Source organism: Glossina fuscipes, unplaced genomic scaffold, assembly GCF_014805625.2.
Source record: "Glossina fuscipes isolate IAEA_lab_2018 unplaced genomic scaffold, Yale_Gfus_2 0, whole genome shotgun sequence".
NCBI lineage: Eukaryota > Metazoa > Arthropoda > Insecta > Diptera > Glossinidae > Glossina > Glossina fuscipes.
In genome coordinates, this window is record NW_023998414.1 from 39,629,543 (window position 1) to 39,642,888 (window position 13,346).

Genomic DNA, 13,346 nt, shown 5'->3' on the forward strand with positions numbered 1-13,346 from the left:
CGCAGGAATAAGTATATAACAATATAATAGGTAACTAAGTTCAGCGCATAGAGGTATTTCCCCAATGATTGAATTTAGATACCTTGGATTCGCAATTGGAAAAATATTACACCTATCATGTAGATCGACTGGATATATATCCGATACTTGATCCTTGTTTATAAATGTATATTATTCCAAAAACATTGTTCTAATACTCTGATTTATATATTGCATCAAGAATTCTTTTTATGTCCTTTTTAAGATTGCATAGCTGCGATGGTGCAGCTATGCGCAGGTCCGTAGTGTATTTTAGTGTGGTATTCCACGTCACCAGTTGAGGAGTTAGAAATAGCACCATACCTATCACCGCTAGCGGTAGTAAATTTCTTTGGTTTCATCATTTTCTTTGAAGACTACTAAAGTATCCGCAAATTTTAGGCAGAATACAATGTATTCGTCTACGTTTGTGAACACTTCATTAGTGGTGTCCCTCGTTGCGAAAAAAGATGTACCTTCATCTCTATAAGAATTGACATCCCAGACGTGTTCTTCTTTGTTATTATTTCAGTATTTCAACGAATTCCGGGTCTCCCACCCAGCTGTGGTAATGGATAAGGGGTTGAAATTCTTCCTCCCTCGGCTCAATAGCCTGCGGTTAGCGATCTTCCGTATAACCTGTGGAAAATGTTCTGGGTGTCTTGTTAAAGTTTTTGAAAAATTGGTATTTCGATATTTTCGTTCAACATCTCGGTCCTCATGGGTGTTGGCACGCATAATTTCCATGCTGCTTCTCCGTACTTTAAGAGCATCGGTAATGATCCCGCCTTTGTTCTTCGCTAAATGAATTTCGATAACGGAATTCTTGTCGCTCTACGCGGAGACAACAAGCCTCTGAGACTCTCTCTCCTTAACGTATATGCGTTCATCCCAAGTTGATGAGAATGTCACGTTGGTCAATACACTGTTTATAGGTGTTCGGGTCGTCGTTGAACCTGTATTAAAAGCTATAGGTAGAACATTTATTGGTTGGAGTTCGATCGCAGGAATAAGTATATAACAATATAATAGGTAACTAAGTTCAGCGCGAGGTATTTCCCCAATGATTGAATTTAGATACCTTGGATTCGCGATTGGAAAAATATTACACCTATCATGTAGATCGACTGGATGTATATCCGACACTTGATCCTTGTTTATAAATGTATATTATTCCAAAAACATTGTGCTAATATTTTGATCTGTATATCGCATCAAAGATCGTTTTTATGTCCTTTTTAAGATTGGTGCACCTTTTAGTGTCACGGGTACTCGTGGGTATCGGCATCTCGCTAATGGCTGCAGTTTTCTCGGGGTCCGTTTAGATACCCTGCTCTGTAATCACGTGGCCCAGGTATTTAAGCTTACTCTTATCGAACTAGCACTTCTCCTCGTTGATCCGTAGATTGTTTTATTTGTCGTTTTGTCTTTTTTTTGTTTTTTACTTATTTTATTTTTTTTCCTCACAATTGTCCGCGATCGCTTGTTATCTCGTTGGCATCTGATGACGAATGTCATTTCGCCTTTTCTTATGCAGACCATCCGGCAGAGTTGTCATTGCCAATTCGCTTTTATTATGCGTGGTGGTTTTGCGCCGACCACTTTGCAGTGCTCTATTTTACGTGGGTTCTTATGGGCATTCAAGTACCCGTCATTGTTGTTACGTGCTCGCAACAAACATATTAGGCAAGTACGTTTTCTTGGTTGCTTGTTGGTATTTTTTCTTTTTATTGTACATTTTGCATACAAATCATGCAAAAACTCGTTTCATCCATAAAATATATAAATTCTTGAACAGTTTCAAATTTGAAATGCATCTAAACATGTCCCTCTGTTCGTCTGTTCATTTATCCGTCTGTGGAACTGTGTAACGATTCCATCGTTAGCGAAAACGAAGACATCGCCGGCAAATTTGCAAAAGAATTTAGAAGTGACTTAAAGTTTTCCAAGGACATGCCTATAACGCCCGCAAACCTATGCGACAAAAAGTTTTATTTCCTAAATAGAAAAAATCGGCCGCGCTTTCTTCATATTAAAACGCATGAAAATGTAGTCGTTTACTTTTTTTGTCTTTTTTAAAATAATCGCGATGGGTATAAAAGATTCGGTCACGACCGAATATAATTTTCTTGCTTGTTGAATTTGAGCCTGTTCGAGCAACATTAATAGTGATTGGTAAAGGATTACCAATCATTATTTTTAGTATGACAAGTAAAAAATATATAGCTAACTTCTTTATACTATTCTGAACGTACACTGTTGTGTTTAAAGATATAATAATGAAAAATAATTGAGATAAAATATAATAAATAATATTTTTCATATATAATATTTATCATTTTTTGAGCATATCAATATTTTATCACGTATAGCTAAATGATATGCAGATTAGCTTGTTAGATTAGTATGTTATTTCAAGTTTTCAATTCAAGGTGAATATTGATTCGTCCAGTTTTAACCAATTCTTTTTAATGTGTTACGTCCAAAACAACTATGGGTGCAAGTGTCATAAATTCACCACGTTGAATCGCGTTTATAATAACTTCGTTGAAATTTTCAATACATACCATACTGTAGGTCGAAATGATTGATACGGATACCTATCCAATAGAAATTTTGTTTAATCGTTTCCATCCTTTTTATGATGCCAAGATGTCCTCCGCTTGGTCCGTTGTGATATTCCTTTATAATTTCCCAAGTTCTCCCTTGTAGGACCACCAATAACTTCTTAGCCCATGAACCACTTTCCTTTCCCATATTTGCCATAAATATTCATCTTGGGTGATGAGACTTTGCCTTTGAGCCCAATATGCCTTTTTGGAAATCAAACTTTCTTTTGCAATCTGTTCCCAGGTGGGATGCTCCCCCTTTTCTATGGCCGCTAATATCACGTTCAAATCTTCGTCAGTAATTTGTCCACCGCGTATACTTTCCTTCGAAAAGGTCCGGCCGACGGTGACACCTTTTTTATTCTTGCTTATTACGCGATGTTTGCAGTACGGGTCGCATGGACGTCTGGACATGGCATCCGTATTACCATGAGATTACCAATTCTATTGAAGATCGAGAAATGGTCAGTTTGTAGTTTTTCAGTCTACCTGGCCCATTGTTCTTCTGACTCATTGGAGTTGAGTAGCCATCACAGACCAGCATGGTCTGTTCTTAAGTGGAGCTGTTGTCCCTATAGATACTTGTGGAAGCACTTGATAAATAGCATTTTTTGCAGTGGTTATCGTCGTGTGACACAATAATTTCTCTCCGATTTGGATAGGCGTTTACTGTAGTATGCTGCTACCTTTTCGCTGCCATCAATTTCCTGAGAGAGCACGCTGCCTCAGCCTTCCGCACAGACGTCAGTATCACTATTTTCCTGGTAAATGGATAAGCTAAAATGAACGCCGTGCAAAAAAGCTGCTGAGCCTCCTCCAATAGGCAGGGTTTTTCTTCGCAAGATCAACCCACTGGCAACCATAGTAAACTTAACCACAAACCTCGTGCAAATTCTTTGGTCGTGGCCGTTATTTTACTGTCCTGACTTGATCTTCATCAGTGTGCGCCCCATTTGTTGAAACTTTAAGGTTTCACTTTTTTCCCAAAGATCATGCACTTTGCGAAACACATACATATTTACGTATATATGTTAATAGTGTGGAATTTTTTCTTGTCGCGTGGGCTTTCAGCCCGCCAACGTCCTCCCCCACGAGGGCTTGCGGCTCCCCCACGCCTTTGTTGGTTTACATAGTCTACTAATAAAGTATGGTTCTATTAACTTCATGTAGGATATGCTTATATACGCGTCTGCAATAAAAGCTGAATTGCATACGCATGCATTAACCTGCGTTGGTTAACCCGTTATGGAATTAGAGTTTAACTCGTTGCAGGACCGAAACATATTAATTTCCATTATATATGCAAATTCATGATTTATCGAAACATAGCTAGTCGAAATATTTCTGATAGCTTTACCCATAGTAGGTGCTTCCTCAACTGTCGCCGCCCGAAACTATACGCCGACTAACTGTTCAAATTTCCCGTGCGGGTGGTATAGACTGCTAATAATTGAATGGGAAGCACCCGTATCCAGCGTAATCAAGTAGTTACAACCCTCGATTTCCCCATCGATAGTTAGACTGTTGTTACTTCTAATTGATTGGGTAATACCAATCCTTGGGTTACTAGAATTCGGAGTCAGCCTGACTCTTTTTATTTCGTTATGGTCTTCTATTCTACTGAGGTTATATGGAATGTCTCCCTTTGTGCTCTTTGTGTGACCAGACGTTGGATTTCAATAGCCTAGTCTTGAATTAAGTTTCCGACAGGGCCTAGACAACTTGAGGTGACTTACTTCCTTTAATTTAGTCGACCTGGTTGTTCCGCCATTAATTTGTAACCCAGCCATTCCTTCCTTTAAAGCTATCATTTCGCTTCGCACAGCGTCCGCATTTTCCTTGCTATCCGTTCTAACTTCCTCTTCCAGGACATTCAGTTTGGCATCAAATTGGCTTAGCGCATCGGCAACCTTCCGTTCCAGCACATTAACTTCGTCTTCAACTTGATTTTTTTGAATTTTGTTAATTTTCGATCCCATTTCTTGCCGTTGTTCTTCGATTTTCGCTGCCATTCGGTGTTGTCCTGCTTGCATTTGCTATAGGAATTACATAGTAGCGGCATTCGATATGCCCCTATCATCTTCGGTTTTTGCACCGTCATGCTCCTTGTGCATTGTAGTTGTATCCTCATCACTACCATTTTTGTACTCATGTATTGCAACGTGCTTTCCCTCTTGCCCCAGCTGGTCGCATAACCTTTGCTTCAATTCGACTTTGGTACCGCTTGAGAGTATATTTCTCTCTCTCTCAGCTTCTTTTTCAGTTGCTCTACTGCTAGTTCTCCCAATTTCACCGTGATTTCGCCTTGTCGATCACAATTTCACTTCTGACACGAGTGTAACGAAAGTCAATTTTTTAAGAATTGCACGTTATGTGTTCAAATTTTTTTTTAAACGAGTTCGTTCCGCTAAATTGTGGCTGGTAGGTTTTATTTCCAAAATTAGGAATTCTAGTTGCAATCTATTTCTAGGAATTTACACTCGTAACATTTTTTTTCACTTTGATAACGCGACTCGACCCTCTTCACTCAATTAATTTTGCCTTCTGCAAAGATGCCGCTTATATAACTTTTTATAAGGATGTTACCACTATCTAAATTCATCGCGACATTTTTGTATCAATCCCTCTTCCTATAAAATTTCTGCTAATTATTGTCAATCTTTCCGCGAGACGCCAGCTCTGTGATAGAAGTGAACCATCATAATTGTGTTTTGGTCTTGCCTTTCTCTTAGAAAATCGATTATTTTTTTTAAAAGCTTAAACAATAAATTATGGGATTTTCGTAACGATTGTATTAAAAGTGAGAAAGAGTAAAAACAAAATATGGTTCTTATGGTTTGTTTCAAGGGCTTTGTAAAAAAAAACTTCGTTCAAGGCAAAACACTTGAATTGTACCCTTCTTGATACTGGAACGCATACTGGCTAATATCTTTATAATCATTACATCATATAGTTACATTTAAATACAATAATGTTTTTGTTACCTTTTGTTAACTTCAGGAAATTAAATTTTATTAAAAATTCTTTTACTCTTGTTTTTCGTACAAAAAAAAATATTATATGATTAGGATGGCGTATGAAAAATAATTATTGATTTCAATTATAAAAAGTATATGCAATTAATTTTATATTCTGCACGAAAATGTTCTTTTTATTCACTTCCTATTTATATATACATAAACATTAAGCTGGTGTATCTTTGAACCGACTTTTTAGAATAAATTAAGAAATATTTTAAAAATTTGATAGGAATGCCTTCGAAAATATAACAAAATGAGTATCGAATACTTTTATATGTAACTAAAAGACAATGTAAAACTAGCAACTTACATAAATAATGATTGTAGAAAAGCGATATCCTTAGACGGCGCTGATGCCATCGAGGCCCCATATAACGTTTCTAGCGGTCAAATTGGCAAAATTTATCTGAGTTGGTACTACTTTTAACCGTTAAAATGCATTGCTAAAAACGGCTTACATTATACATATATCAAGAAAATAAATTGTAGTATATATATGTTAAAAGAAATAGTACCTAAGACAACCTACGGGCGGTGATCGTTGAAAAAATAATTTTAAAAAAATGCGATTATTTCATATTTTTTATATATTGACATATATTTATATACATTTTTTGTTTTTATATTTATGCGTATTTACGCAATAGCTTCAATTTTTCTTCCAATATTTGAATTTTTCCTTTTTTAAGGTTGTGATTAATAAAATTAAGTGTATAAAAGAAAATATTAATTAAAAATTGTTGTAGCGACTATTAGTTTTTTATTTCCAGCTCACACTGATGTTATCGTTCATTTATTCAATTACAAAATTAAACTTAAATTGGCTGCCGTTTGTGAAATGCAAACTATTAACTTCAAGTTCTGCATTATTTTGCAAATGTTGCTCATTATCCTTTGCACAGTCATCGAGTTTTGTGCGAGCATTGAAATCGAAACGAAAGTCCTTACCAGATGTTAGTATCGCTGATTTCTTAACGAAACTTGATTTTTTAATATTGTCTGAAATTAGATTTGCGTCCTCAGTAAACTTAATTTGCTTCGAGGCTAAAATTATATTTTTATTAAGAGATTTAGTTATTTATAAAATGTTCGATTACCTATGCTCATCTTTTTCTCCTCTTCTTTCATTTTGGCCCGATAATCTCCTAACATAGCCTTCATTATTTGACGTTTTCTGATTAATGGAACATTGGAACTTTTCAGAATTTTTATATTTTTTACGGTGTCAACAGCTAAATAGAATATAAATAAACAATTTTCGTCACCACTAAGAAATATAATTTTATATACCAATTTTTTGACTGAGTTTTCCTCCATTCAGTGCTGTTTCCAATTGTTGGATACACCAATATAATTCCAATTCAAATTGTACGTCAGAATCCGCATCTCTTTTCAAATATGCTACGCCGGCTAATGGTGGCTTCCGCATGGATTTAATGGATTTCATATTTCTTTTCTCCTTACTATTTTTAAGGCACTTAGAGCGTAAACATATGTTCTCTTCTCAATGACACAAGAAAGAGCAACACTATGTGAGCAAAAATAAATTAAGTAGACATAGTTGCCACACTCATCTATTTTATGAAAATTTACCTCACGACAAAATGTTAAAATTTTTTCTGGAAATAAAATTTAATTTGACTGTCCATAGAAAAGGAGCTAACACTATAAAACTTGCTTATATATGCACCCCTGGGATAGTCATTCAATACATAAGTGTTACAAATTTTGCATATTTATGAAAGTGGAAGCGAAGTTTACACTTTGGGGGTAAAGCAAAAAGGACACGATTTTTTTTATACCTGGCTGGTGCGTTATTCTTATATTTGGATCAAAAAGACCCAATGGAAACCGCGCCACCATATTATATACAAAAATATTATTTAATAAGAAACTGTAAACAAAAACGTAGGGCTTTAGAACCAAAAAGAAATAAATAAACATAATTATAAACAACAATGTATAGAAAACAACGGTAAGAAAGTTAATGTTAAGGTAAGTAAGCTTTTTTATTGATTAGTGATAAAGAATAATGATTACATAGAAAATGAAGAAAAATGAAAACATTGTATAAAACTATTGTTCGCAACATGTGGTGCTTACGGAACTTTTGAATTATATATGTACAGCCTCCTAAACAGGCAATGATTAACATTTCGCAAAAGATGCGTCTTTCGCTACTTTGGAATTGCATTAACCTTGTTTATTACTTGAAATTTTCAAATTCCAGAATTGGTTTTGTCGGCATTCTTAAGGTGCGTACACAATGAGGCGTGTTGTCGGTTTAAAACCCTCAAGTGGTAAATACAATAAGCACCCGTGCTACCATTTTGTTTTACAGAAAATGTGAACACAAACATACGGATTCAGAATCAAAAATAAAGAAATCAACGTAAACATAAGTAACAAATACATAAAAAATAACAATTTTGTTAATTTTCATAATCTGCGTAAATTTAATAACACTATCGTATATTAATTATTTCAAATCTTGGAAACTATCATTTATGCCTCTCTAGTAGAACAATTTCACCCTTTATTGCCTGTTTTCCACTTATAAAGAATATGTATATTATTGAAAGATAAACATGAATAAGGTGGAGTCGTAAGCCAAAAAAAGGAAAAACTCAATGTGCGTCAGTCTCCTATGAACGAAAATTATAATTTTTTATTAAGTAATTAACTATACGTGGACAACAACAAAATTGCCAGAGGATCATAAAACTGTGGGTTTGCAAAGCTTCCATAAATTCAAAAATTTATTATGGCTACATAGATTGAAAATACGATAACGATTCGCATATATTCTCAATTCTGCAGGACAAATTAGTTTATAAGTTTATAACATTTATGTTATATTTTTTTATATATTAATATATTTTAGATAAATATATTATATAGATTTAATTTACAGAGCTATAAAATATATAAACTTTGTAAATTGAATGGTTTCTCTACGTAAGAAAACATAACCGGAGCTTCATTATGTCAACGCTCTTAGATCGCAGGGTCGCTGGTAAAATAACTTGAGTTTTTTTGCTAGAAGTAGTGATTGTTTTGATTAACATTGAACGAAACCATATATTAAGTATACTTTATTTTTTTAATACTATCTTATTGTTGTTAATTTGACTGAATAAAATTTGCACCAAATGTAAATAAAATTTTGTACAAGTATTAAGAAACAAATAGCGCTGAAAATATATGGGTTTGAAAAAAAAATGGAGTTGATTTGGCAGCATTAAACGAACGACTAAACCAAACGAAGCACGATAATTTCATTTGCTTTGACAAATAAATCGAAAAATATTGAAACGACTAGTTTATTTAACGAAAATTATAAGAAAAGGTGTCTGATTAATAACATTTTGTAAAAGTAAATAAAAAATTTAAAAAATTTTTTTATAATAATTAAAAACGTAAAATACGCGAGGAAATGACGGCGTAAGGGCAAAACACGCCGACAAAATGTTTTGATAAAGCACCATAAAAGGTAACATTGTAAAGAGGAAGAGAAAACGAGATCTGAAAATTCGGCCCCCACACTCAAAGTACGATAAAAAAAACATTAGAAATATATTAGAAGTGATTTACTTGCAAGTAAAACGAAAAGCACTCTACTTCAATACTTATTAAACATATATCGATATATAAACATAATTTAAAGACAATGTCCAGTCGAAGACCAAACCTGCGTATGACCATACAAAAGGATCCAGAACCAGAATTGTAAGAATTACATACAGACCTTACCATGTTGTTGATTGATAATTTTTATCCCTTAAGGGTTCCCCCCCGTAATCTCGACTCTAGCACTACCATACAGATTGGCGAACGCACCTTCGAGATTGATGCCGACAGTTTAGAGAAAATATGTGATTTGGGACGTGGCGCCTATGGCATTGTAGAGAAGATGCGTCATGAGCAAACGAATACTGTTATGGCTGTCAAACGTATTACAGCCACTGTAAATCGGAAAGAACAGAAGCGTCTACTTATGGATTTGGATATATCGATGCGTTCCAGTGATTGTCCATACACTGTACACTTCTATGGCGCGTTATTTCGTGAAGGCGACGTCTGGATATGTATGGAGGTCATGGATACCAGTTTAGATAAGTTTTATCCGAAAGTCTTCAAACACAATCTAGTAATGGAAGAAAGTGTCTTAGGAAAGGTAAGTGATTGCAGATATATATGTCACAAAAAATTCGCACAATATATATTCGCTTGTCACAAATTCTTTGACTGTACTTATTTTATACTTCTACACTTCTATTTAAGAATGGTTAACTCTTATAGATAATTAGGTTTTCACTATCGCAAGGTTGGCATGTGCTTCTCTATAATTTGTAACTTTGGATTTTTATAGGAAATGAAACTAAAAATTTGCAATTTTAATAAAGTGCGTCATCCATCTGAAAATGCTGGGCCTCCCTCTGTCGGAATTTCTATGGATAAAAGAAACGTAACAAATCTTTTTAAGACGTCTAAAAAGAGGACCATACCGAAAACCATATAGATTCTTAGAAATTTTTATTATCGAAAGTAAGGTCGAAAAGCTGAAAGAAGTGAAGATTGTAAAGATTCACAGAGTAATTATTAGAAACGCAACTTAAGATGTTAGTAGCGCTTCAGGTTGCTTATGTTATCAACGTTTTTTTTTATCCTTTAGCCATAAATGCCAAATTTTTTCCTACTTTCTGTGTGTGGCGTGACGTTATAGGCATTGCCGAAACTCCACTTGGCTGCGGTCGAATAAGTTACTAAGTAACTAGAAATTCATAATCGCCCCCCATAACCAAGCGTGCGCAATGTATCCAAGTTGCAAATGACACAATTGAACATAACCATAGGTTGGGAAGTTTGAACTTATATTTAAGGAAAGAGTATTGGAGTCTTTACTTTTTTTTTATTTCTTTATTTTTTTATTTTTTATTGCAGATTGCTATGTCTGTGGTAAATGCTTTACATTATTTACATGCACAATTAAAAGTTATACATCGTGATGTCAAACCATCTAATATACTGATCAATCGCAATGGTGAAGTTAAAATGTGCGATTTCGGCATTTCAGGTAAATTGTAAAACAAATAATTTTCTGGATGTGTTCTGAATTTAACCGTTCTGCAGGTTACCTGGTTGATTCAGTGGCTAAGACGATAGATGCGGGTTGTAAACCTTATATGGCACCCGAACGTATTGATCCTACTGGTAATCCTGCTCAGTACGATATACGTTCAGACGTCTGGTCGTTGGGTATTAGTATGATCGAAATGGCTACAGGTAAATTTCCTTATAAATCGTGGAAGACACCTTTCGAACAATTACGACAAGTGGTTAAAGATGATCCGCCACGATTGGAGCCGGGCGCATTTTCAACAGACTTTGAAGACTTTATAACAAAATGCCTGCAAAAGAATTACACAGCACGGCCCAATTATGAACGATTACTGCAACATCCCTTTATCTCAGAACATATTAGACGTAATACGGATATTTCAGAATTTGTAACCAGAATATTAGATTTGCCCGAATAGAAATTTCTTAACGGAAATGATGAAAAGAGATACGGGCAGAAGATGGCGGGATTCTTCAAATTTTTATACGTAAATAGCAACGATTGAATATACGATAAACAAATTCAGCAGTATATAGCTTTTCTGTCATTAACTCTGAATAGATGCAAGCGCATGAAGAATTTTAGCGAAATGCCGCCATGCATATGAAAAATATTTTGCATAAATTTGATAAAATATCTATATTTTTATACATGAAAGAAAGGATTTACAGCAGCTGCTGTGTACGGAACTGGTAAAGTTTAAGTTAGAATACTATAGCCGCGTACGCGTGTATTTATGTAATTGTGTCAATTCGTTTTTAATTTATTAAAATTCAAACCTATGTTTGTTTAACCTATAAGTAAAGAAACAACTGTGTCCACATACGAAATATATTTTGTAGAACTGTAACAATTTGTTAATATTGAGCAGCAATTTATAAGTGAATCAGATTAAGTTATATAAGAAAATTAAATAAAAAAAATAAATAAACGAAACATAGCTAAAAGTGTGCAAAATACCACGCGTTCTTAAGTTGATCTTCGGCAACGAAGTTTGATTTTATTTGTAATGTTGTTTACATATCGGGCTGAAGTAGAAACTACATCTTCTACCTCCAAAAATAAGAAATTTAAATATTTTTATAAAAGCTAATCTGACCTCTACCCGCTGTTGGTCTTATTTTTTCTGTTTTTTTTTCTCGATTTCTTCTTCCTTCTCTTTTTCGATAATAGCCACGTATTTCTCAATTGTTTGGGTATCGAGCATTTTCAGAGGCTTATTCTTCTCCATAACAGCAATTTCTAAGTTTTTCTGACCGGTTTGAGCTACCTCAAGCAAAGCTTTAATCGCTAATTTAACGGCACCCTTCTCTTCAGCAACTTCTTCATCAGTGTAATGCTTTTCTAGGAATTCCCGCACAGTTTTGGCCGAACGTCCGGTAGCATTAGCCTTCCACTCATAATAAATGCCTGAAGGTTCAGTTTGATATAAATGAGAAGTACCGTCGTAATCAAAACCACCGATTAGGCAAGATATACCAAAAGGACGACGTCCATTGCTTTGGGTGTATTTTTGCTTCAGTTGAGCAATGTACCTGCAAGAAGCATTGTTTTTCAATGACTTACTATTCATAATGTTCATCATTTTTAGAATATCCATCAAAAGTTTTATAATATATACATATGTAGTCACTATTAACGTAAATAATCGAATCAATTTAGTCATGCTCGCGTTTGTTGCCGCCAGTTAAAGACAGATTAAACTTAAAAATTAAAGGTTTGTGCAAAATAAAAAATTAAAATCTGTGAGATATATAATTTTTGCCACAAAATTAATGCTGCAGATATAAATTACAAAAATAAAAAAGTAAGGCCATAAAAGTAAGGACAAATATATACGCAAATCTTTGTATATATCCAACAACAGTCACAGCTTGTAATCTGCTGTATCGGGATTGTCTATGATTCGCTAGTCTACGCACTGCTCGAAGTAATGCATATTGAACTATAACGCGTAGCCCAATGTAGTTTTTTTGTTTTAAAATTTTGCTTCCATACCTTGTGATGTATTCCAGAGTAACGGGATCCTCAACGTTTAATTTATGACTTTGACATTCGACTTGTGCACGATTAATCAGAACACGAGCATCTGCAGTCAGGCCTGCGAAAGCCATTACAACATGATCATCTAAAGCGCAAATTTTTCGTACAGTGCGTTCTTCTTGTAATTGAGCTACCGATCGCTTTTCCACCCCCAATACTACGCAATTAGCTCCTCTAACACCCACCTATGAGTGAGATAAAGAAATATTTTCATAGAACTACTTTTAGTTTGCAAATAACTAGGTTAGGTGTTGACCTACCGCTGTTGAACCTTTACGTACTGCTTCCTGAGCATATTCTACCTGAAGTAAATGTCCATCTGGTGAAAATATGGTGACAGCTCGATCATAACGCGACATTCTTATTAGTTTTTAATAGATTTAAGAGAATGTTACTTTTTAAGCCGCTTAAATTATCCACGATTATTTGCAGAAATACAAAAATTGTTTGTCAGCCTCAGTGTTGCCGATGTTATTAACAGGCATATAGGGCTTTTTCTTATTATATTCTCAAAAAAAAAAAAAATATTTAAAT

At 34.6% G+C, this 13,346-nt stretch overlaps 3 protein-coding genes across 4 annotated transcripts; 1 reads left to right on the plus strand and 2 right to left on the minus strand.

Moving 5' to 3' along the window:
- Window positions 1–6,381: 6,381 nt before the first annotated feature.
- On the minus strand, window positions 6,382–7,194 carry LOC119644549 (UPF0488 protein CG14286-like). 2 transcript variants are annotated; one of them, XM_038044121.1, is made up of 3 exons: window positions 6,938–7,194; window positions 6,745–6,879; window positions 6,382–6,646 (listed from the first exon to the last, which is right to left on the minus strand). In XM_038044121.1, exons 1-3 carry the CDS (start codon window positions 7,092–7,094, stop codon window positions 6,441–6,443), a joined length of 498 nt encoding a protein of 165 aa, XP_037900049.1. In that variant the 5' UTR covers window positions 7,095–7,194; the 3' UTR covers window positions 6,382–6,440. The 2 variants fall into 2 exon arrangements, with proteins under 2 accessions (XP_037900049.1, XP_037900048.1); XM_038044120.1 differs by having other exon boundaries at window positions 6,382–6,691.
- Window positions 7,195–8,997: 1,803 nt separating this feature from the next.
- Window positions 8,998–11,709, plus strand: LOC119631314 (dual specificity mitogen-activated protein kinase kinase 3-like). Its single transcript, XM_038023449.1, has 4 exons — window positions 8,998–9,376; window positions 9,434–9,824; window positions 10,592–10,724; window positions 10,781–11,709. The coding sequence occupies exons 1-4, from the start codon at window positions 9,318–9,320 to the stop codon at window positions 11,185–11,187; spliced, it is 990 nt and encodes a 329-aa protein (XP_037879377.1). The 5' UTR covers window positions 8,998–9,317; the 3' UTR covers window positions 11,188–11,709.
- LOC119631382 (proteasome subunit alpha type-7-1) lies at window positions 11,501–13,268 on the minus strand. The gene is made up of 3 exons (XM_038023576.1): window positions 13,073–13,268; window positions 12,768–12,997; window positions 11,501–12,304 (listed from the first exon to the last, which is right to left on the minus strand). The coding sequence occupies exons 1-3, from the start codon at window positions 13,169–13,171 to the stop codon at window positions 11,887–11,889; spliced, it is 747 nt and encodes a 248-aa protein (XP_037879504.1). The 5' UTR covers window positions 13,172–13,268; the 3' UTR covers window positions 11,501–11,886.
- Between the last annotated feature and the right edge of the window lie 78 nt (window positions 13,269–13,346).